The 26,169-nt window shown below is 38.3% G+C and overlaps 1 protein-coding gene across 1 annotated transcript; it reads right to left on the bottom strand.

Moving 5' to 3' along the window:
• Window positions 1–1,921: 1,921 nt before the first annotated feature.
• On the bottom strand, window positions 1,922–25,185 carry LOC130025291 (butyrophilin subfamily 1 member A1-like). The gene is made up of 8 exons (XM_056116247.1): window positions 25,120–25,185; window positions 18,410–18,522; window positions 17,576–17,753; window positions 14,250–14,397; window positions 10,691–11,038; window positions 9,957–10,238; window positions 3,975–4,097; window positions 1,922–2,835 (listed from the first exon to the last, which is right to left on the bottom strand). The coding sequence occupies exons 3-8, from the start codon at window positions 17,624–17,626 to the stop codon at window positions 2,798–2,800; spliced, it is 990 nt and encodes a 329-aa protein (XP_055972222.1). The 5' UTR covers window positions 17,627–17,753; window positions 18,410–18,522; window positions 25,120–25,185; the 3' UTR covers window positions 1,922–2,797.
• Window positions 25,186–26,169: the final 984 nt, after the last annotated feature.

Below are 26,169 nucleotides of genomic sequence, written 5' to 3'. Positions count from 1 at the left end.
ACAGGTAGTACAGGTAGTCATCAAACCATAACAAAATATGAAAGAAGAAATGATGAAACTACTGTCAGAAGTAAAAGAAATGAGGAGTTTAGTAGGAGATGTAAGAAACAAACTTCACAGGAGGTATGAGCAGCAGAATAACAGCAACTGAGGAAAAGATTGGAAATCTCCAAGATGAATGGTCAAAGGAATTAGAATTGGATATTTTGTCTATAAAACTGAGCTTACATGAATCAGGGGTTGGGAGGAATCATAGCAATACTGTTGGAAGAAAGTGGGCTCTCTAATAATGGATGTGGTATTAGAATAATGTAATGTAAAAAGTATAATTAAGAGCAATTTAAATCTTAATATATCAATAGAAGTGGCTTAAAAAAAGCAAAAAGGAATACATTTCAATTCCATGGGTAAAGTAGAAAACATTTTTCCCAAAGAATCAGAATACATTTTGTATCAAGAAAACAGGTCAGGGGCATAAGTTTTGCATAGGCAAGAACCCAAATTCAATTATTGACCCTGTATGGACCCTGGAGCACCATCAGTGTTGCCCTTAATGGTTCTCAGTAACTGCCAGTTAAGATCCTGATGGCTCCTCAGCACTTCCAGGTTGGCTCTGGTGGCCCCAACACCTATGACATCAAGTAGTGACTCATTATTAGGCCCCAGAATCGATTTTTTTAAAAGAAAATTTCCTTCAGTTATATAATGTCCCCAAACCTATCCCTTCACTAATATACATTTCCCACCACCAATGTCACCAGCTACCCTCCCACCTGCCTCTATGGCAGGCAGGCATTTTTCTTCTCTCTCTCTCTCTCTCTCTCTCTCTCTCTCTCTCTCTCTCTCTCTCTCTCTCTCCTTCTTTATTCTCTCCCTCTCCTTTGGTATTGCAGTTTACAACACAGATGCTGAAAGGTTATCAGGTAAATCCCTTTAGCTACTTACTGTAAACACTTTTAATGAATTATACTAGCGAGTAATATCAGTGGATTTCCAAATTATGGAAATAATTTTTATAATGCCAAATTACAAAATAAATTTATCCTTCAAGCATTTAGAGAGATTGATATTGTGTAGGAGAAGGTAGCAAGGGAGAGAAACTGAATCTCTTTCTGTGACCTTGAGCCCAGACCTAATTGTGAGCACCATAAATGTTGCCAAAATGGTCTCTTCAGATTCAGAATTCTGTTGTCTCAGCCAAAGTGTCTGGAGATTTGGGATACCAAAGCTTTTGAACAAGGGAAGTAAGAGCTTCAATATTGTTGTGTCACATACATGAGCACACATTTGCAAACACACATATAACTCAAGGCAGGAGGAGATATGCACATTCATGGAACAGTCCCAGAGAAGGAATAGAAATGTGAGCAAACGTGGTATCACAGAGAACAGCAGCGGTAGAGGGGGATGAGAGAGTTTCTGAAGACTTGAATGACATCAGTCAATTTGACCAAACTGGTATTTACAAGATAGCATTGTAGCACTGTAGTACCGTCCTCCTGTTGTTCATTGATTTGCTCGAGTGGGCACCAGTAACGTCTCACAACAAATTGTGAGACTTATTACTGTTTTTGGAATATCAAATACACCACGAATAGCTTGTCAGGCTCTGCCGTATTACAAGATAATTCACGCAAAAACAGTGGAATACATATTGTTTATAAGTTCATACAGGACATTTACTAAGATAGACTGTATTTTTTTGCTTATTATTTATTTATTTATTTTTTAAATTTTTAATAGTGAGGCACCATGAGGTACAGTTATAGATTTACAAATTTTGTGCTTGAGTTTCAATTATACAATGATCAAATACTCATCCCTCCACCAGTGCCCATTTCCCAGCACCACGGATTCCAGTATCTCTCCCCGCCCCCATCCCACCTTGCCTCTAAGACAGGGCATTCCCCTCTGTTCTCTTTCTCCTTTTGTGTGTTGTGGTTTGCAAAAGAGGCATTGAGTGGCAATCCGCCTTATCACCTCTGGATAGATCAACAGAACAAAACTCAGCAAGGAATCACTGGCTTTGAAAGAAGAAATAGAAGAGAAAGGGCTTATAGACCTATACAGGGCTTTACACCCCAAAAAGAAAGAATACACATTCTTCTCCAGTGCCCACGAAACATTTTCCAAAATAGACCATGTACTAGGCCACAAAACATACCTCAATAGAATCAGGAAGATAGAAATAGTATCAACCATCTTTTTAGACTGTATTTTGAGCAAGAAAACAAATCTCAATAGATTAAAATGATTACAGTATTGGGTGTTCCTGAAACAACTGTTTAATACGCTTTCCCAGCCTCTTGTCTTCAGCCTGGAGACAATCATGACAGCTCCGTTGTTAGGAATTCCCAGAATATCCTTTTACCCTGGTGACTTCGGAAACTTTTGAGCAACCACGAGTTCATGAGTGCAATCCCCAGTGATATAAAGTAATTTTTTACTACAACACGTTCAAAGATCTTGGCAAGGGCACCATTATAATATTAATACTCATGTTTTTGTACCATCATGATAATAAATTAGGGATATCTTAAGAAATCTATCTGGAAACTGGTACATTTATAAATACTTCATGGATTAAAGTAAAATAACAAGGAAAATTGGAATTTTCTCTCCTTCCCTTTGTTGTTGTTGTGATGTCCAAGGGTCCCAAATTTAGTTGAAGTGTTCACAGATGATGGAGTGGGGGTGCAGTGGAGATTGAACAGTCCTTTGTGGTACTGGAGAATGAAAAGGGCAGTGCACTTAGCTTGTGTTTCAGGATGAAATTGCAGATTCATGGAACATGCTATCAATTGTCTTCAGTTGTGGAGCACCTTTGATGACTATCTGAGAAATAAAACATGGCATATAAAAATTTATAAAGCATTTTAAGACAGGCTTGAGAAGAAAACAGTATAAATGCTTAGAGATTATGTTAGAAAAGAACAAATGCCTAAAACCAATCTATTAAGTTTCCACCACAAGAAACTGTGAAAAAGCAAAATACAAATAAGAAATTAAATTAAGAGCAATGTCAATAAAATAGCTTATTAGTAATCAAAATAAAAAGTCAGTAGATCAAAGCAGTTATTTCTAAACATCAATAAACTTGGAAAATTTCTAGCTAATTGAGAAAAAAGTATTAGACCCAAAGTTCCAACACCAGGAATAAAGAAAGAACATTAAGGCATTAAATGGGTAATAAGGAATTCTTTTAAACAAGCCTATGCCAAATTAAGAAACTCAAAATATAGAATTTCTTAAATCAATGATTGATAAATTAAGCAAAAAGAATGAAGTAGTTTGCAAGTGCACTATATAAATCATGTATTATGCAGTGGTCATAAGTCCTGTCTTCTCTCTAATCAACCACTGTTAGTGATTGTGTGGTTACAAAGACTGGAATTGAAAAGGGAGACTCAGCAGTGTATCTGAGCCCATATGAACATACGTTGGGAAAATATCCATAGCATAGCTGTGCCTCTTTGATTGGCTTATTGAGATATATTTTAATCCACGTTTCTTATACTAGAGATATATGGTGCCAGAATGAGTATCACCCAAGGAAGGTCAATTTAATACTTCAGAAACATTGAATGCCTCATATGCCATATGCATAGTTAGCGTATCATGGATATTTGGTTCTTCCATCCCTGATACTTCCTTTTCTATCTTTTATATTTTCTCCCACACCTGGTGATAATGATAACAATAATAATAGTCACCTTTCACCAGATGCCTTTATATTGGCATTATGTAGATATACTTTGTATGCAATTTGTACAAATAGTTTTTTTAAGCCACACAGAAGTTGCACAAAGAAAGTACGAATTCATATTTTTACAGTTAGGGGATTGGAATTTCTTAGACATGATTTCCTTTGAATGGAGTCTTTACTGTTATTAATGTGCTTTCGAAGAGGAATACCGAAGAATAGATATCTCTGAAAAGGGATGTTTGATATTAAAAGAAAAAAATATCTTTACCTTTTCGCGTTTTTTTAAAGTATAGACAAATCCCAATGATTATGATAATCAATAGTATCCCCACAGATGTTCCCCACAGCGCGCGTTCTGTGACACTTGATGAACTGGAGGAGAGCTCAGAAACTGAAATATAGAGAGGTTTCCCGGTGAGTTTTATTAAGAGAGTAGTTCCCACACTGACTTTTTGTTCACTGAAATACCTATAATACGATCCTCAGCAACAGTACATTGTAGATCCTTCATCTCTCTCCATTTTCCTTTCACTATTTGTTTAAATTGTAAATAAAATTCCATTCAAATATTATGTCACTCAGGTAGCCTGTTCAGTAATGACTCCAATGGTAGACAAGCAAGCAATGTAATAGAATTGAGAGTATGGAAAAGAGGAGGTTGTTGTGTTTAAGATGGGTTGAGAATAGCCAGAATCTGGAAAAAACCTGAGTGCCCAAGAGCAGATGACTGGTTAAAGAAACTTTGGTACACTTACACAATGGAGTACTATATAGCTGTTAGAAAAGATGAAGTTATGAAATTTACATACAAGTGGTACTACATGGAAAGTATCATGTTAAGCGAAATGAGTCAGAAAGAGCGGGATAGACACAGAAAGATTGCATTCATCTGAGGAACATAAAGCAACAAAAAGGGAGACTAACACCCAGGAATGGCTGAGATTAGTACCAGGAATTTTGCTCCATGACTGGAAGGCCAGCCACACGTTCTAGGTGAAAAGGAAGCTCAGATAGAGAAGAGAGCACCAAATGAAGGGTGTTGTGAGGGCCCTCCCAGGGTGGGAGTGGGAGAATCATGCTAAAAGTAGTCGATAGACCAAACATGATTGCCACTCAATGCCTCTCTTGCAAAACACAGTACCAAAAAGAAGAGAGAGAGAACAAGGGGGAATACCCTGCCACGGAGGCAGGATGGGAGGGGGGGGACGGGGGGTGGGGGGGATGCTGGGACCCGTGGTCGTGGATGATGGGCACTGGTGGAGGGATGGGTACTTGATCATTGTATAACTGAAACCCAAGCACAAAATTTGTAAGTCTATAACTGTACCTCATGGTGTTTCACTAATAAAAAAAGAAAAAAATAAAATTGAGATAAAAAAAATAAAATGGGTTGAGGCTGGCAGCATGAGACAGCATGGAAGAATGAGGTGAACCGAAGTACCTATTGGTTTGAAAAATATAAAAATTGGAAAATAATTAAAGTGTGAAGCATTGGAGTTTAGTATTTCAGGACTGCAATATTTCCACTTTTGGACCAAGCCCAGGTCTGACAATGGTGATTGAAGTCAAACAAGTCTGAATTTTCTCAGTGAAAGACTTTTAATCATTTCCATCACCATTCTTATTCATTGGCTTTTTCTCACTCCTCAGGTATCAGGTATGACATTATCTCCAAAAAGTCTTTGTGTAGGAATGGAGAGAGATGGTACAGTGGGTACCGCACTTCCTTTGCATACACCTGACCCAGGTTTAATCTTCAGCACCCCATAAGGTTGCCCCAGCTTTTCCAAGAGTGATCCTTAAGTGCAGAACCAGGAGTATGTCCTGAGCACCAGCAGGTATGAACCAAAATAAAAAACTAAAAATATTAAAAACAAAAAATGTTAAAAACTCTGTGAGCTTTTCGGAGGTTTTATCAGGGGAGCACAGCCACTCATATACTCTCCACTGAAGAATTGTCAACCTGTATTTGAGAAAGCCTGTCCTCTTCCACCAAGTGCGCAGCGTCAGGAGGGATGCACATGGAGTTGTGAGGGAGAAAAAGGAGGACACCCAGTTTGCCAGCAAGATCAGCTGAATCAATCCTGGCAATCAATGAGGTGATAGATATAACAGTCAGATCCCCCTCACAGACTTTGTAATGTGCCTATCAAGTGGACAGGAGGGGGGAGGTAAGGGTGGGGATAACGGTGGGGATGAAATATGGGGACCCTAGTGGAGGGACATTGACATTGGTGGTGGAATTGCGTTGAAATACTATATACCTAAAATTCAGTTATCAATAACTTTGTAAATCTAAGTTCTTTAATTAAATTTTGAAAGTTAAAAAAATTTAAAAATGTCAAAGAATATTAACGTTTCTGAGAATAAAAAAATTGTGAAGAAAGAGTACAAAAAAAGGGAAATCAGATGAAAAATTGTTACTTATCCTTTCAATGTTATACTAAAATATTATATAATAATTTTGTCTAAAGATCATTGACAGAAAAATAGAACTTTGCTTTCATTACTTGTGGACTATCGACTTAGGGATTTTATTTAAGGATTTCATTTTTTAAAATGAGTTTTTAAAAACTTGTTGTTGCTGTTGTTGTTGTTGTTGTTTGGGCCACACTTGGCTGTGCTTAGGCCTTTCTTTTGTACATGGGGATCACTTCTGGTCATGCTTGGAGAACCACATGGAATGCCAGGGATGCAATCTAGTTCGGCTCCATAGAAGCAAGCCCTTAAACCACAGTGCTCTCTTCAGCCCTCTCAAAGGATTTTGGACTAACTTTATTTTCCTAATGTTTCTCTTATTTTCAAATTATTTTAAATGATGACAATCACCTCATCTAAAAGCTTCTCTGAGAATGATTTATTTTTACTGAACCTACCTACATTATACAGTAGGTTCCTTTTCTTTTCCATCGCTCAATCTGTATTAAGGGAAGTGTCCAGCATGCAGAGGATGAGTGCATGAGTGCCAGCCCTTTCTATCATCTGAGCTTCTAGACACCAGCTTTTTTTTAAATTGAATTACTATGAATACACAGTTACAAAGTTGTTCATGATTGGGTTTGAGTCATGCAATATTCCAACACCCATCCCTTCACCATAGACAGCAGATGTTAAGAAAGGAATACAGGCTTCTCAAAACAGTTACAATCACTTATAAGCCCATGTGGGAGAAACTGAAGAGGTCCATTGAGTGATGAGTAGACCATGCATTGGCAAATAGAAAGAACCAGCAAAAATATACTTACTGAAGGTGAGGATCAAAGTTACATGCTTGCTTTTAACAAAGGGTTCTAGAATCTAGGTATGCAATTCTGATTGCATTTTTTTTTTTTGCTCAGAGAAGCAGAGGTAATCACTTAAATTGTCATTCATAGTGATGAGTAATATTTGTAGAAAGGATATAATAAAATTTCTGTCCTAGAAATTTCAGTAATTCTGAAAAATTGTACCAGCCTCTCTGCCTCACTTGAACTTGTGGAAAGTTGCTGGTCCAGGAAAAGAAAATGCAGAAAATGAATATGGCATAAGAGCTTTACAAAAATAACATGAAGAAAGATAACGAATGGGAAGAAAGAAAAAGAATAATCAACATTTACTTGAAAAATATTGCCATAGAATAGATGGATACAAACATTTAATTATGGACTTAAAAATCATTATTGAGTGATTAGACTCTATAAAAGGAAGTAGAAAAAGTACAAAGAGAAGTTAAGAAAACAGGCAGCACAAGATTACTTGGTAGAAATAAGGAAATGAGGTATAAATAAATGAAAACAATATTCGTCAAAATCAAAGCCACATCTCATGGTGTTCAAGGGCTGCTTCTGACTCAGTGATTCGAGATTGCTTCTTGCAGTGCTGAGGATTAAACTGGGGCTCCTGCAAGCAAAATTTGCACTCTAGTCCTTTAAGTTATCTATGCAATTGCAATGAATATTATTTTTACAGAATCCCTCAAAACTCTAGCACTGGTGGTGGGTTTGGAGTCCAGTTTGAATCCAGTCCCTGAGATAGTTATTAAGAACTTTGTAAATCAAAGTGTCTAAATAAAATCACTGTCACTGTGCTCCCGTTGTTCATCGATTTGCTCGAGCGGGCCCAGTAACGTCTCCATTGGGGACTTTGTTGTTACTGTGTCTGGCATATCGAATACGTCACGGGGAGCTTGCCAGGCTCTGCCATGCGGGCGAGATACTCTCGGCAGCTTGCTGGGCTCTCCGAGAGGGGCGGAGGAATCGAACTCGGGTCGGCCATGTTGGCTGCGTGCAAGGCAAATGCCCTACCCGCTGTGCTATCGCTCCTGCCCTATCTAAATAAAATAATTTAAAAATTCTAATAATTTTTTAAGGGGGGAGTGTTAGAACTAAATACCCAGAGGTGCTCAGGGCTTAGGTATCAGTCTTGTGTTCAGGGGACCAGGTGCTGAGGATTTAACTGTAGGCCATGTATGCAGTAAGTGGCTTACTTTGTTTAATATCTCCTACATCTACCACTGTCCCACCAAACATGATTTTTTCTCAGAAACCTCATAAAATTTCAAAATGTTTTATTATAACATTGTTAACTGATTCAGTTTTACAGACAAATACAGTGCTTGATAAAAAGAGGGCATAAATAAAAAGACACCAGGTAAATCTTACAAAGAGAATTAGGAGAGATTAGTCTATTAAAGAAAATTTGAAAGTGGCTTGCCAAAGAGTGCATTAGTCTGAACGGTTGAATCTGCTCCAAATCCATATGTTGAAATACTTATAAATATTATTATTTATATATTTTATATGTAATTATATAATAAAATAATGGAGCTTGTAGGCGGTTTCTCTGGTTTGTGAGGCTGCTACTCATATAAAAGAGGACCCAAGAACTCCGTCACCCCTTTCATTATGTTTGGACAGGATGATAAGCTGGCAGTCTGAAACTTGTAAAGAAATTTTGTCTAGAACAGAACCTACTGGCACATTGGCACACTAATTTTGGCTGCTTCTGAATTGTGAAAACTAAAGTTCTTTATTTATGACACATAGTCTGTGATTTTTTTTTTATAAATAGCTGTAGGAAAGGACCAAGATAAGTTTTAATTCTATGAGGATGTGAACTAGGATGAGGATGGGAACAATCTGTGTTTGGCGGGTAAGGGGAGAGGTGGTGAAAAAGAAATTCTCATCCACTGGTCGTGAGGAATGTTGTCTGGTTCAGCCCATATGGAAAACAGTATGGAGAATTCTCAGTGAACTTAAAATTGAGCTACTATATGACCAGAAATTCACATTTGGGTATCTACCCCAAGGACAGGAAAGCATTAATTCAAAAGCATATATGTACACTGTTATTCATGGCAGTACTTAGTACAATAGCTAAGATTTGTAATTAACTTTGATAACTAACAACAAATCCGTGGATCATGATATGATATATAAATAGATAAATATGATGTACATATAATTCCATTGTGTGTATAGATACACATGCATATACACAATGGAATATTATGCAGCTGTAAGGAATGATGAAATCATGCAATTTGTTGCAAAATGGATACATTTGGAAGATACCATGTTAAATGAAGCAAGTCAGAAGAAGAATAAGCATAGGGTAATATCATTTAGATGTGGCATTTAGAGTAACTGGATGAGAAAACACAGTGGTTTAGGAGCGTTGACTAGAACACTCTTGCCTCCATATTGTAGGGAGGAGAAGGAAAAAATAGAGAGAAGTAGAAGGGGAGAAGAGATAAATGAGAAGCAACAGGACCAGCGGTCAGGGGTGTAGCTACAGTGGTCATGTTAAGGAATGATAAAGTTAAATATCCAAACAAGGCTCAACAATACTGAAATCGTGAGACCTAAACTTTAATAACCAAACTTAAAAGATACCTGTCAAGATTGCACACTGGGGGTGGGGTGAAGGGATAGGAGAGGGAACCTCACTGGTTTAGGGAAGTTGACACTAGTGATTAAATGTTGTATGCCAAAAACCCAATTACGAATAACTTTTCAATTCATAGTATTTTAATAAAAATTGGGGGAAAAACTTGTCAAAGGTAAAAGAAAGGATTGGAAAAGTTGTTCATGAAAGGGAAGTGGTGAAGAAAAAAGGGGAACAAATTTGGGTCTCAGCAGCAAGTCTGGTGTGCATGATAGAAAATAGAACTGAGCAGATCTGGTGAGAGTAAAAATATTCCATGTTGGTGGACAAGAGCTGTGAGCATATACGTACATTTTAGGGACCTATGGAGGTAGAGGAAACTTACCAGATACGGATAATTGTCTTTTCTTTTCCTGATTTAATACTGGGTTCCAGACAGAACAGGTCATAGTCTCTTGCAGAGTTTCTGTGACTAACAAACTTATTGTTGCATGGAATAGGCCTCTTTGGTCTTGATTCTGAGACTCAGACACATTTTGAATTATCATTCCATGGGAGTCCATCAACTGCATCTTTGGTTGAGGGAACCAGTTTTCTGCCTTGCACTCTAATTGGATATGACTGAGTTTAGCAACTGCTATACTGAAGTGAGGATCTGAGCCCAGAACTAGGAAGAGGGAAAGAGAGATATCAGGTTATAAGCTCATTACTCTATATATCCCTCCTATTTTCTGAACTGTTAATTGATGCTTTCCAAACTCTAATATGCAGAACATGAAACCTAGGATGTGATGATGTCTTATCAACATCCAACGAGATCTTCTAGACAATATAGATTGGACTAGAGAGGAGTACACACTGTCCACTACAAATGGCTTTGTCTGTTTTTGACTCCCACTATGACTCTCTATATAATCTATTATCTATCTGCAAACCATGAAGGCTTTTCTAAATCATGTGTTTCTAAGGAGTAACTGATGGATTACTGATAAACAAGAAAAATAGTGGAATCTCCCTTTCTCCTATGTCTTCTTTATATTTCATAGGAACTCAGAGGAAATTCATCCCTGAATAATATCACCCTGGTGGGAATTCAAGGAAAGAAATGTGGGCAATTACCTGCCACTTTAAGTTCAATCACTGCATGGTTGTCCAAGGAGTTTTTTTGAAATCGACAGTAGTACTGCCCGTTGTCAGAAGGTCGGACATTATTGATTCTCAGGACCACAATTCCTTTATTTATCACATTTTTCACAAGCTTTATCCTTCCTTTATATTCCTCCAGTGTTTCCTGAGGCTGGTCCATCCCATTCTTATACAAATGCACCACTTGGGAGGTCAGTGAGCGGGACCAGCGAATCTGCATGTTCCTTGCACTTTGAGGAGGTGAAAGGGAGCATGGCAGTTCAGCTACTCCACCTAGGATGGCCACCACAGGTTCACTGGGTCCCTGGACTTGGAATGCTCCTGAAAAACAAAGAACAGGAACCTCTACCTTATGCTGACCCTTCTGGAGAGATCAACATTTACTGAAAACTGTAAGACTGTGAGGCCTTTTGGAAATTGGGGCAGGTTGATTCCACTGTCATCTGGCTATGACTGTCAGCCCCCAAATCTGACCTTCTACCCTGTTTCAATGGGCCCAGTCTGACTGTTCCTGAAGCAAGTGGCTGCATATGTCACTCTGCAAGAGCTCCCACAAATTTCACACTATCACCAGCATAGTATGAACACAGCAAATGTGATTGGAAAGACTTATAGAAGTTTACCAAACTCAGTTAGCAAAGGCATTAACACAGAGGCTCAACCAGTACTAACCAGCTCAGTAAATCCCCAAACAATGACTTCAGTGACACTCCTGTATGTAAAAACGAACTCAAAGAAACAATGGCATTACAGGTAGTCAGGAAAGTCAGCGAAGCACAAGGAAGCATGAGTGCTGAAATGTGAAAATTACAAGTGAAACGAAGAAGAAACAAATGAAATGAAACAAAGCCAATACAAGTTCTGACCAGCAGCTGAGTAAAGGATCGAGGAGCACAAAGATGAGATGGAGGAAAAGACTAGAAAACAACAAAAGATGGAAAATAATCTGGAAAGAAATGAATAGCATATTAGAGAATGATGGAACAATATAAGAATCATTAGACGAGTAGGAAGGCAAATATTTGAAAAATCAATAGTTAAATAAATCATAAATAAGACTCTCCTAGTATTGAAGAATGCAGGCACTGAGAAGAGGTCTAAAAGGTCCCAGCAAAAATAAGATTTAACTAGGAACATTCCAAGAAACATCCTCTAAACAACAAACTCCAAGATAGAGACAGAATATCGAAAGAAGCGAGAATAAAAATATGGAAATTACAGACAAAGGAAATATTATAAGACTCACAGAAGATCTGTAAAATGACATTTTTTTATTTGCGTCAAAAGAGAATGGAGGAATATAGTACAAAAATTCAATGAAATGAGCACTTCAGTAAGAATATACTATTCAGCTAGGTTATGATTCATATTTGAAGGAATGATACAGAGCTTCAGGGATAGAAAACACTTTAGGGAATTCATGGACCTGAAACCAATTTTACAAAAAGCAAGAAAGGAGCTTCTTTAAAGGACAAATCAGACTTCCCAGCATGTGGCACTGAATATGGCACTAAGTCGTGATGCTTATGGTTGCCCTCCACTAGGTTAAGGAATATAAGTTTACTCCCAGCTTGCTAAGGGATTTTATACATTTTAAATGATGAATGTTTCACTTACGTTTAATATTATAGGTCTTATTCATTCAAAGAGATTTTTATTCCAGTCTTATTAGACACTTAAGCAGCATTAGCATCAATTACATATTTTCTTATATAAAACTGATATTCTCTCTCAGGATAAAACTCTAAGCTTATAGGCCTATTCAGATTTACCCTTAAAATGTTCTTCATTCTCTTCACTCTTACTAAAATCTTCATTTGTAGGCTTTACCTATTCCATGAAAACTCTGAAATATATTAGCAAATGTTTTTTTTAAAAAGTTTTATTAATGATAGGGAAAACATGATGATTACCACGATGAAACCCAAGTACAAAATAAATTTAATGCACTATATTTTAGATGCCAGAATTAAAATATACTTTTGTAAATGAGAATGAATGTTAGATTATATTGTATTAAAAATTTTAGATTTGTTTATTCACATAGGTTAAGATTATATAGTAATAAATCATCACAAATTTTGTTGGTTTATTTGCTGAATTTCCCATTTTTTTTTGAGCAGACAACATGAAGTAAATTTGTAATGTGCCAGCCAAGGGGGGTAGGCTAGGGGACTGGGAGGGAAACTGGGGGCACTGAGGGAGGAAAGGTCACACTGGTGGTGGGATTGGTGTTGGAATATTGTACACTTAAAACAAGTGTATTATGAACAACTTTGTAAATCACAATGTTTTAATAAAAATTAAAAAGTTTTAAAGAAATAAACATAAAGAATAGAACAAACTCCTTTCACCACAACACCTCGGCCCCCAACCACAAATCCAAACCAACAGCAATATCAGAGAACAGATAGGGAGTCAAGGATGACTGAGGGACGATTTGGGCCAGTTAAGGAGATTCGATAACATAAAGTCCCGGGAACAATGTCAGTTTAAAGTTTTCAGCTACTGAATCCTGGGAGTGTGGCAGTGTTGAGTCTACTTTTATATTTGCTAGGAGGAAGCTGGAAGCATCCTAAGTGAGAAGTGTAGATCGGCTAAGATCAGGCAAGGAAGGGACCATGCAATAGTTTCACCAACAGTGTAAAAAGATTTCCTTTATCCTCATAAAATTTAAAGAAAAACGAAATCAGTGCAACTTCATGGTCAGCAAGATCCTAGGGGTCAGTGTTTGTCTAAACAACCCAAGTGACTCACTCACTGTAGGGTGTGGGAAGCAGCAAAGTGGTGTGACTGCAAGGGCTTGGCAGTACCAACATCAGCTAGCACCTTCAATGCAGGTTCTGTCCTACTGTAGGAGGAAGGAATTGCACAGGAACTCTGTGGACTCTAGACTTGATAGTTAGCAATTATACTAATTAAGAATCTAAAGATGATGTGGCCAGATCCATAGTACAGTGGGCAGGGTAATTTGCTGGGGTTCAATTCCCCAGCATTCCATATGGTCCCCAGAGCTCCTCCAAGGGTGATTTGAGTGCAGGGTGAGGAGTAACCCCTGAGCATCACCGGGTGTGACCCAAAAAGCAAAAAAAGAAAAAAACAAAAAAAATATCTAAAGATGCTCAGTGGGAAGATATTGAGAAATATTAATGTTTACCATGAGCATAGGATGTGCAAATGGGGCATACAAGCTTATTTTTGCCAATCTCATTTGATGCTATTTGCAGAGTCTCAGAACTTATGCTTCTTTGTACAATCAAGGTATTCTTCACTCTCTCTCTGTCTTTGTTCCTTTCATGTATAGCTACATTTTTGCACGCTCGCATATGCATACACACACACACACACACACACACACACACACAGTACCAAGATATGAATAAGGAAGCTTAGAACAGTTCCTTGTACTTAGTAGGAAGGATAAAGTTTGCTTTTGCTCACTAAATATTGATATTTTGTCTTTTTTTCTTTCAACTTTCCTTCTTATTTTTACCACATATTTAAAGGATTAGAATTTCTTATAAATTCTCACCTGCAACCAATACCTGTATCTGCAGACAGAAGTAGAATAAAAAGATGCTGCCACGATAAATTGGAGAGACTTGCTGATTTCTTGGGTGACTCAAGCAGGGCAAACCTATGATCATGTGCTTCTGACACAGTGGGGATGGACGGTCACTCTGTAGTGAGGAGGGAGATAAGAAGAGAATTTTGAGGCTGAAGTCAAGTGGTAGAGAAAGAGAGTGCAGAATCTTGGAAAGATCAGCTTATTTATGAAACTAAGGCCATTGGTGGAGTAAGATCTTGCTCCCTTTTATACAGATTTTGGGATCCTCTTATTTAGTTTTCATGGACTTTTCTTCCTCACCCCACAGTTTAACCTAAATCCTAAAAATAGGCTTAATTATGGATCCCTTTTCTTCTCAAATACTCTCTCCTTTGTGTTTTTTCCCTTTTATTAAAACAATTATTTATTTTTAATTTTAAATGTATTTTGAGGCATTTTAATTTACAATAATAGTGAAGTCAGTGGTTTATAGTTGCAGAACTGCAGTAGCAAATCCTCAATCAGTGTGTCAAGCCCTCCCTTTCCTATTCCTTTAGCCTTCTCTGTTCCGAGTTCTGTTCATCATGTCTTAGGTTGCAAAGTTTGTTTCCATTGAGGATTATCTAATCTTTTGCTTTGTTTCTTTATACTGTTCATATGAGAAATGTCGTATATTTGTCTTTTACTTTCTTTCTCACTCCACTTAGCATTTCACCCTCTAATTTCATCCAAGTTGCAGAAAATGGCAAACTTTCGTCTTTTTCATAACTGAGTATTATTTCATTGTGTATATAAGCCAGCATTTCTTTAACCAGTCATTTGTTTGGGGAAATTTAAGTTGTTTACATATCTTGACTATTGTAAATAATGCTGTAATGAACATAAATCCTTCAGATTAATGTTTTTGTGTTCAGGGGGTAAATACCCAGGAACAGAAACATTAGATCACATGAAAGTTTTATTATTAATATTTAAGAAATATCTAAACGTTTTCAAAGAAGTTGAACTATGCAAAAAGTCCTACCAACAGTGAAAAAGAGTTCCCTTTTATTTTTTTATCACATTCCCACCAGCACTTAATGTTCCAGTCTTTTGTTATGAACTATCCTCTCGTGTGAAGTAGTATCTCATTGTGTTGATTTAAATTTCTCTGATAATCAGTGACACTGGACACTTTTTTGTATATCAGTTGACCATTTTTATGTCTTGAATCTTTATGTCTATGCTTGAACTCAAGTTGGCCTGTGCAAAGCAAATGCCCTACCTGATGTACTATCTCCAGTCCTGATCTCCTCTCATTTTTGGATGGGGTTATTTGCTTTTCTGTTGTTGAGCTTTGAAAGTGCTTTATATTTTGCTGATTTTAGTCCTTTGTCTGATGTATAGTGTGCAAATATTTTCTCCTCATTAGTAGGGTGTCTTTTTATTTTCGGCCATTTAGTTTTATACTTATTTTATTTTTATTTTACTTTTCTGTAGTGCAGAAAGTTTTAGTTTGTTATGGCCTTGTTTGCTTATTTCTGCTTTTGTTTACTTTGCCTTTGGGGTTGTATCATCAAAGAAATCTCTAATGACAACATCATCAAGAGTCCTGTCTGTGTTTTCCTGAATGCATTTTATTGAGACAGTTTTGATGTCAGGGTATTTAATGAATTTTAAATAAAATTTTGTGTATGTTGTGAAATAGGGGTCTAATTTAATCTGGGGGCATGTGACTCCCTCCTACCCTATACCATTTGTTGAGAAGAGGCTCTCCTAGGTCCACTTCATATAACCAGCCCCTTTGTTGTAAATTGACTGTCTTTATACCTGAGAGTTTATATCTGGGCTCTCAATTGTATTCCATTTATCTGAGAATCTGTCTTTGTTCTAGTAGCACATTTTTAAATTATTATTTAATCACTATAAGATACAGTTACAAGCTTTCATGATTAAGTTTCAGTCACACAATGATTGAGCTCTCATCCCTCCACCAACACACATTTTCCACCACCATTGTTCTCAGTATCCCTCCTACCACCCCCACTCCATATCACCCCCACCTCTGCAGTAGGCACCTTCCTTCTCTCTCTCTCTCTCTCTCTCTCTCTCTCTCTCTCTCTCTCTCTCTCTCTCTCTCTCTCTCCTTTTGGGCATTATGGTTTGAAATACCGATACTGAGAGGCCATCATGTTTGGTTCTTAGTCTACCTTCAGCACTCATCTCCCATCCCAAGCAACTCTTCCAATCATCATTTATTTAGTGGTCCCTTCTCCATCCCAACTGATTTTTTCCCCTAGCACATGAGGATGGCTTCGGAACCATGGAGCGGTCCTCCTGGCCCTTATATCTACTGTCCTTAGGTGTTAGTCTCATATTATGTTATTTTATATTCCAAAACTAGTGCACTATTCTATGTCTGTTCCTCTCTTTCTGTAATTTCACTTAGCATGATACTCTCCATGTCCATACACTTAGAAGCAAATTTCATGACTTCATCTTCTTCTAATGCTGCATAGTATTCTATTGTGTAGATGTACCAAAGTTTCTTTAACCAGTCATCTGTTCTCAGACACTTGGTTTTTCTCCAGATTCTGGCTATTGAGTAATACACAGTTTTGATGGCTGTATCTTTGTAGTAAAGATTAAAGTCTGGGAATGCATTGCCTTCTTCCCATCTTCTTTTTTTCTCAGAATTTTTGGCTATTTGGGCAATTTTAGGCTTCTATTTTAAATTTTGAGTTACATGTTCTATGTCCTTACAGAATGGCATGGTATTTTTTTTTGTTTGGGGTCACACACACCTGTACTCAGGGTTTACTCCTGGGGGGTGCTCAGGGTACCAGATGGGATGTGGAGTATAGAACCCTGGTTGGCTGAGACCAGACAAATGTCCTTATACACTGTGCTATAGCTGTGGTTCTAAGCATGGGAAATTTGAGGATTGATTAACATCTGTAAATTACTCTGGGTAAGATGATGATTTTGACACTTTTAATTTGTTTAATCCATAAACAAGGAATATGTTCCCATTTTCTTTAATTTTTTGTTTGTTTGGGGGCTACACCTGGCAATGCAGTAAAAACTGTACAGTTAAACTCCAAATAGGGCAACATTTGGTCTCCTAGAGTACCTGTACATTTCTGTTTATTTGTCTTTTGTTCATGGATAACATCTAGTGGTGCTCAAATCTTATTCCCAGCTCTGCACTCAGGATCACTCTTGGCATACTCGGGGAACGGCAAGGGCTGCCAGAAATTGAACCCAAGTCGGTCACATGCAAAGCAAGCACCATATCTACTGAACTACAGCTCCAGCCCAAGTACCTGTACCTTGAGCTCTTCATGTTGCTCTAAAGGGCCCTTCTCCTTGAAGGGCTGCATTCATGCAGTTGGTGAATGGAGACTAAATCCAGATAACCGATGAAGGAGAAGACTTAGTCCCAGTTTCCAAGCGGAGTTTTGTCTGCCTGCTTGCAGCTTGTCCTGCACAGCCATTGGGAAGGCCCAGCTGATGGGAACAATGACACGACATGTTAAAGGATAAAACACCAAGTTCTAGAGTCATCTGCACTTTATGTTACACATACACAATTTGTAGAGGACTTGCTCTAGGTCTCTTTAAAGTAAGCAGTGGCAGGAGACCTACAATGCAAAATTTGATGGCAACTAGCTCAACAAACAAGGGAAACTCAGATGAATCCTTAACTGCAGCACGTAACTCTGGCTCCCCGCCACAGTGGGATACTGTGGAAGCAGTTCAGAGCAACGAGTAGCGTGGAAAGCTGCTAGAGAGGGTGGGGAAGATTCAGTAGAGACTCTCAGACTGTTAATGCTAACCTCTTCAAATAGATGTTGGCTAAATTTTCTTCATGATAACTCATGGGAAAACTTAAACATCTGATTCAATTCCCCTATTGCTATTTTTCTGCTTGTTCTACACCACACATTATTAATTTATGGGAAAATTAATTTATGTAGAAAAAGTAGCGGACTCTCTTTGAAAAGGGAAAACGGAGCAAGCCTGATTTTTCTAACGAGTTTTAGATGGAGCTAGAAGATGATGGTTCCTTACCATGTTATTTGCGTTTTTCTACATCAACTCTTCAATAAAGCACAGGCTTACTTAGGAGTGCTAATTTCTAACAGGAATTTAGAACACTCAACTGTGTTTTGTCAGATGTCAAAGATGTTTTGCTGTTTCACTCTGATGTATTTGGCCACACTCTTCAGGGAATTAATTAGCTTCACAGTGACTGATTCCTTAGAATCTAAGTTACCTGTAGAGGGGAGAAATAGAAGGAAGAATTTGCCACAGCACAACTTTACATTAAAATTCCCAAATCTCTCTTCCAGGTCAATATCAATATCTTTAGAGAATATGTACTAGTCAAGGATTCACTTTTATTTATTTATTTATTTTGGTCACCGTCCTCCCGTTGTTCATCGATTTGCTCGAGCGGGCCCAGTGACGTCTCCATTGGAGACTTTGCTGTTACTGTGTCTGGCATATCGAATACGTCACGGGGAGCTTGCCAGGCTCTGCCGTGCGGGCGAGATACTCTCGGTAGCTTGCCGGGCTCTCCAAGAGGGGCGGAGGAATCGAACTCGAGTCGGCCATGTTGGCTGCGTGCAAGGCAGACGCCCTACCGCTATTCATTATTATTTTTTATTGAATCACTGTGAGATACAGAGTTACAAAGCTGTGCATTGTCAAGTTTCAGTCATACAGTATTCTAACACCCATCCCTCCACTAGTGTACATTTCCCATCACCAATGTCTCCAGTTTCCCTCTCCCCACCCTCCTCCAAGCCTGTCTCCATGACAGTCTCTCTCTCTCTCTCTCTCTCTCTCTCTCTCTCTCTCTCTCTCTCTCTTCTTCAGGGCATTATGATTTGCGATAACATATATTGTAATATATGGTATTTTATTTCAACATGCAGTTCTTATCCAGAGTGATCATTTACAACTCTCTTTGTCATAGTGGTCGCTTCCCTATCCCAACAGCCCTTCCCCCAGCACTTGAAGCAGGCTTCCAACTGTGGACCAATCCTCTGGTTAAAGAAATGATGGTACATCTACACAATGAAGTATTATGCAGCTGTTAGGAAAAATGAACTTATGAAATTCGCTTATACATGGATGGACACAATGCTGAGTGAAGTGAGTCAGAAGGAGAGGGACAGATATAGGACGACTGCACTCATTTGTGGAATATAACAAAAAACTATAATATGATACTGTAGAATAATGTTGGTTTGCCCTTCCTCTCTGGCCTCTGGAAGCTTGTATTTGTTGATTGCTCCCCAACCTGTCATTGCCTTTCTCTCCTGATCAGATTCTGACTTGTAAATATTGTTTTTCTCTTCTCCTTTAATGTCCTTTGCATGGTTAGTTATTTCAGAGCAAATTGCTTTTTGTATGGATACAGGAAGACAGTTAAAAAGACAAACTTGTGGCTTGGGAGTTCACTGACTCCAGATAATATTACCTCCTGGACATCTGCTCTCTCGGCTTAAGCCTCAGTTGCCCTTACTTTCTAGATACCCAAGAGAGGGTCCTGATGAGGGATTGGATGGACCCAGGTCAAGAGGGGAGCTAGCTACCCTAGCATGGAAATGGGCCTGACCAAAGTGCCATAATGCTTAACTATAAGAGCTTGGTAACGGACAAGTTCTGTCATGATCCAAAAGTAATAACTAGATTTGGACTCTGCTGGGATTATAAATGATTAATCTGGCCTGAGCACTGTAGTCTAAGTCTGTAGCAAGATGTCCCCAGGACAGTCACCCTACAAGCCTAAAAATGTCTATTATTGTGTCCATACAGAATATTAGGAAGGAGAAGTAAAGATGTTAATCGAGTTGCAAGTCTAAGGAGAGGCGAAACACTTGAAGGGCTCTTTTGCCCTCATGGCTGCAGGTGGTCGGGAAGACTGGAAAAACATATTGATCACTCTTCCCATGGGGAGGCGTGGTTGGGGAGGCGTGGTGAGAGAGAAGAAAAAGAGTGGCTGTGGGGAGAGAAGGGGAGAAGAGAGAAGGAGACACAGAGACAGAAGAGAACAGGATATTGAAGAGAGACAGAGCCAGGGACAGAGAGAAGAAGAGACACAGGGTTAGAGGAGAAGGCTGTGAGTTAGAGAGAAGGCTGAGAGGAGAGAGTAGGAGCAGCTGGGGAGATTGGAGGGGAGTCATGGAGAGAATTGTAGAGTGAGTTAGAGAGAGGGTTGGAGAGAGCTGGGAGACACGAGAGACTGAATAAATGGCAACTAATCAGCAACCAGCTTGACCCTCATTCTTCCTTTGTCCATCCAAGGCAACAGCTGTGTCGGATGGGGAAGTGGGTTGAGAGCACTGAACGCAGGTGGCAAGAGAGAGCTGCTCAGAGAGCCCATGAACATTTGTTAATGTAATCCCCACACAGGAGGGGTTTTCACATACCGAGAGTGGGGATTTTCATATGAGACTAATAGAAAAGAACAGTAGAAACAAGGATCAAGGTTTTATTTTTAAACTCATAATGACTTTGTTAAACTATTTATCACGTATCATCAGATGCTTCCTTTCATGTAAAACTCAGTGGCTTTTAGCATATTCACAGAACTTTAAAAACAACTACAATACTTAATTTTATGACATTTATCAACATGCAAAAAGAATTCCCATGCCTGATGGTGTCATTGATAATTCTTACCATGTTCCACTTAACCCCCAGAAACCATTAATCTAATTTATGTCTCTGTAAAATTGCCCATTTTGATGTGTCATAAAACGACTTCATATAATATATTTAGGCCTGGTTTCTTTTACTGGTAGTGCGTTCATATATGTTGAAGCAAGTATAAGTATTTTATTTATTTTATGAGCCTAAAATTTATACACATAACATATAATCAAATAATATATGTTTAATCCTTGTCATAAAATTTATTGCATGTATTTCACTGTCACTGTCACTGTCCTCTCGTTGTTCATCAATTTGCTTGAGCGGGCCCAGTAATGTCTCCATTGTGACAATTGTTACTGTGTTTGGTGTATCGAATACGTCATGGGTAGCTTGCCAGGCTTTGCCGTGCGGGCGAGATACACACACACAAAACCAGCAGGCCCAAAGGGTTCTGTTTTTTTGTTTGTTTGTTTTGGAGCCATAGCCAGCGGTTCTCAGGGCTTATTCCTGGCTCTGTACTCCAGGGGGTTTGGAGACCACATGGTGGGGGAGGGGAAGTAGGGACCGAAGGCTGGTCAGCCAGGCAAACACCCTACTGTACTCCATTCATCGCTAGGCCTCTGAAAAATAATACTGAGAAAATATATATCTGTTATTATCCCAAATAACACTCTCAGGGATATTTAACATTTTTATTCTAAATTTTAAAAGTACATTTTTTAATAACTTTATTTATAGAATCACTGTAGAACAGTAACAAAGCTTTCAGGTTTAAGTCCCCGTCATACAATGATGGAACACCCATTCCTTCACCAGGGCACATTTTCCACCATCAAAAACCCCAGTATACTCCCCATCCCACCCCCTCCCCCTGCCTGTGTGGCAGATGATTTCCACATTACTCTCTCTCTAATTTGATTACATTCAATATTTTGACACCAGACCCACCATTATTATTTGGGATTTTACCCCAACACTCAAACCTGCCTAAAAGGCAACATTAGATGATTTGTTTTCTATTGCTGATTATGAATAGCATATGGTTTTGGAATTCTGAAATTTTAATAATTAAATCTGAAGGAATTTCTGCCAAATGCCGCTGGGTTCTGAGATTTGTTTGTGAGTCTCTGGGATCTGGTCATTAAGCAGCTTGATCAGTAGATACAGAGGTCGTTCTTGGACGTGACTCAGGATCTCGTTGGGGCAGTGGAGGACAAGGGTTGGCTCCACCCCCCTCCCATGAGGCCCTGCATATCTCATCACTGCTGGCCCATACCTGACTGTCCAGTGGCCTCTTGAAGATTGTGGCCACCGAGCCGCCAGGGGGAACAGGCCAAGGCATGAAACCTATTGGCACCTGGGGTGAGATGGCACCTTTTCCCACCTGGGGTGGTCCAGCACCAGCAACCTAATGTGAAGTCCAGACGCATTTGTGCCAAAAGACGCTGGATTATGAGATTTGTTTGTGAGTCTCTGTGATCATGGCGGTTAAGCAGCTTGATCAGTAGCCAGAGGGGCCATTAAACTTTGGTTTACATGGTGAGCATGATTATTTTTTGATCTATTGATAATTTTTCTTCAATAGGTTTATGTTTAGATTTTCACACTATCAAATATATAACCGAGGTGCGGGGCTGGAGTGATAACACAGCGGTAGGGCATTTGCCTTGCACGCAGCTGACCCAGCCAAGCCGGGTTCAATTCCTTCACCCCTCTCGGAGAGCCTGGCAAGCTACTGAGAGTATCTAGCCCGCAGATATATTCAATATGCCAAACACAGTAACAACAAGTCTCAAGATGTAGATGTTACTGGGTCCACTTGAGCAAAATATATAACATTTAAAATAAGTATATTTGTTTTCTCATTAACATCCTGGATGAGATTTAACTGACAAATAATATTATTTTTATCCTTTGAACTACCATATGATCTATCCATTCTACTGAAGAACACAAATACTAATTGAAAAAGATATACACAGGCCTATATTCATTACAATATTCTTCACAATGACCAAGATCTAGGAATAACACAAGTGCCCAATAACACATGAATGGATAAAGAAGTTATGATATTGATGCACACTGAAATAATACTCGCAGACAAGAAAAGGGGAGATGTGCCATTTTCTACAACATGAATAAGATTAGAAGTCTCATGTTAAGTGAAGTTGGAAAAAATAAAAGACCAATAGTGGTTGATTGAACTTAATATGATATGTAAAGAAGCAAAGCAAAGGAATAGACAATAACCGATGGACTCAAAGAGGTTACTAAGAAAGGGTGAGTGGTCAGATCCTTCCATGAAAATCCACATCAGTGGACCATTGTGGAGGAATACTGTGCTTTACTGGTAGTGTGGTGTGGTAACATTGTGCTTTTAAAACTTATAAGCATTCACAGTCTTATAAACCAATGGCACCTCAATAAAAATAAAATAAAACAAAATACTGTCATGAGAATTAAAGTATTAGAAGTATGTTGCTTTCTTTGAGTGCTACCAACTTATAATACATTTTTCATTAGGGTTATAAACTTGAAAGATGGTGTCTTAATCACTAGATCACTTGACATCCCCTTACTCATTGATTTGCTTGAGTGGGCGCCAGTAACATCAACATTTGTCCCTGTCACATGCTAGTGTAGCCCAATGGCGTCTGCTCACTCCAGGAACACGAAGAGCCTCAAATCATTTGTTCATGGTCTTGATGAAGAAGTCTGACCATCTCATAGGTGGGCAACCACACCATATTTTGACCTTCCCTGGAATCCTGTCGTTAATGGCTCCAGTCCAGTGGTCATCTCCAAATCGCATTACATCTGACTTTTGACACCTTGGCAATTTTCCATTAATGGCAGCATTATTTACATAATCTTAGTACAACTATTGAATCACAAAACTTAACATTTATATGATACTAGTCTCTAATCAATAGTTTTTGTTCAAACATTTTCAGTTTCCCAGTTAATGCTGTTTTTCTGGTCTAGATTTGAAATACCCTTTGCACTAACTATTCTAAAAACTGATTCCTAACACATGTCACTAGCTATAAAGAAAAGTTCATACAGATAAAGCATTTGTGGGTTATGTTTGTTTAAAATGTTACATCTATTTGTATGGAAAACTAAGAGTTCATATCAAAGCAGTCATTTCTAATCCAGTGAAAAAGATCTTATCTAATTTAATTTTATTTTTATTTTATTCCTATCATTGTCATTCTTTTTTCAGTGAGACTCCCAGCTCTTGATCCTTAATATATCTTTGTAAAAAAAAATCAGTCCCCCTATATGCAAATTCTTCACCTCTGCAATTACCCTTTATTTGATATGAGTACCCTCCTCAGGCACTACTATGTTCTGCTAGATCTTCCTTCCACAGATGCACCTTTCTGCCTTCTGGTATTCGTGTTTAATATGACATTCCTTGCTTTGCTCTGACTATCCACAGTGATTCCCCCAAGGACCTTCTACACCCACATCAGAATGCATCTATTGGTTCACCTTCCTGCTTTCACTAGGTTCTGACAGTTCGGTGTGGGCCATATCAGCTCCTCTCTTACATCCTCCCTGGCTGAGTCCATTGCCAGAATGGTTGTAAATTTAACTTTGCCTCACCTAAATGCCTAGGAGTGTGTCTCTTTAGCAACGCTAGATACAGAAAGAAAAATGTAAATGTAATGAGAGAGAAGGAAAAGACTATGCTTTGACTTCTAAGATAATAAACAATTATGAGAGAATGGAAGACAGTCTCTCTTATCATTGTGAAGAAAACATCGTTATAATATCTGAGGGCATAGACATTAATTTTTAATTTTAATTTTAAAATATCCCCTCTGAGTATTATTAAGAGTCACCTCATAACCTAAGGTATACAGCACACTGTCATATGAAGAACACCAGTCCAGGCCTCATAGAGTATGTAACTAAAAAAAAAGCTATGCTTAGAAAGACAGCACCCACCTCAATTCTGGCCAACTAACAACATTTAATTGCTGTATTTCCTTTACATTAAGCTGAATAATTATAACTTCCCTCCTTCCTTCTGTCTCAACTTCATCCCACTTTACTGTCAACAAGTGACATCCGCAGAACTCCATCCATATCTCCCTGCTCTTATGTGAAATTGAATTTCTGAATTGAATTTGACTCCTTTCTCCAACTTTATGAATGATCCCCTTTATGAACACGAGTTCCAGAAGACACTTACCTCTTCTTCTGGTGTGGGAACTGGATATTACTTCTCCAGTTAGATATTGTTCTCTCCGGTGCTCAGGCTGGAAGCTGTGTAGAAATCTGAAATTGCTATACTAGGTGGACTTTGGACTTGGACTGAGAACATATCACTCACTGTGCAAAGGGTGTCTGTCAATCCAATATTTGCCAGTGCAATGATTTTAGATACTATTTTATAATCATTATTTTAGAATGTAAAACGAAAACGAAAGTTGGGGAAATAATTTGCCATAAATTATTTTGTACATTTTGTATATTTTGTACATTTAGCTACAAAAATGTAGCTAAATTTACATATATATATATATATATGTAAGGTAAATATATGAATGACTCACAGCCAGAGCTGATTCTGAACCATCACCGGTAATCACCAGTTCTTTGAAAATGCTGCACTACTTACTTTCAATTTTTATGCCTTTTTCCTCTCCTCAAATCTCCACCTTACTCTGCTTGCTTGTCTTTTCAATTTTCTTCTTATTTCATTGGCCAAAGAAAACATTGGATGTAGCATTTACTCTCTTGTATCTGAACTCTATATATGTATGTCCATTCTTACCCAAACAGAACCCTGTTATATCAGCTTGGTTCTTTTTTCCTGTTATAGAAGAGAAAGTAGTTTTGGTCTTTATGTTTGAGATCCACCTATAATTTTACGAAATCATAATTTAAAATATTAATCATGTTTTTACATGTAACAAGTGCACACAGAAAATTATTTTTGGCTTAAACTCCTGAGATATATTTTTAATTTTCTGCACTTTATACTGTTTGATATGCTACAGCCCCTGTTTTCTCATCTGTTTAATGAAAGGAGGCATAAATCTACATTATTAGACATGTATTTGGCAAAAGTTATTGTTATAAAAGGGGACAGAGAACTTGGCAGATGTATCTTTTGTGAAAGGTATTGACCACAATCTTAAGGCATTCTATTTTTATTTCTTCCTTATATTCCTTTTGGACCTTTGGTACTCTAACACTACCATTAAAGTCAATGTTTAATCACGTCATAGTATCAGCA

This window comes from Sorex fumeus, unplaced genomic scaffold, assembly GCF_029834395.1.
Source record: "Sorex fumeus unplaced genomic scaffold, SorFum_2.1 ptg000030l, whole genome shotgun sequence".
Classification (NCBI taxonomy): Eukaryota; Metazoa; Chordata; class Mammalia; order Eulipotyphla; family Soricidae; genus Sorex; species Sorex fumeus.
Note: the sequence above shows the minus strand (reverse complement) of the source record. Positions and strands in the feature narration are given on the sequence as shown.

Bases quoted from the DNA above. Each gene is read 5' to 3' on its own strand.
- LOC130025291 (XM_056116247.1), bottom strand. From the start codon at position 17,626: ATGCAGCCCTTCAAGGAGAAGGGCCCTTTAGAGCAACATGAAGAGCTC. The intron at 14,398-17,575 runs GTACAGGTACTT...TCCTCACTACAG, and splicing joins AGCAACATGAAGAGCTCAAG to AGTGACCGTCCATCCCCACT. The intron at 4,098-9,956 runs GTAAGTTTCCTC...TCTATATTTCAG, and splicing joins AAGACAATTATCCGTATCTG to TTTCTGAGCTCTCCTCCAGT.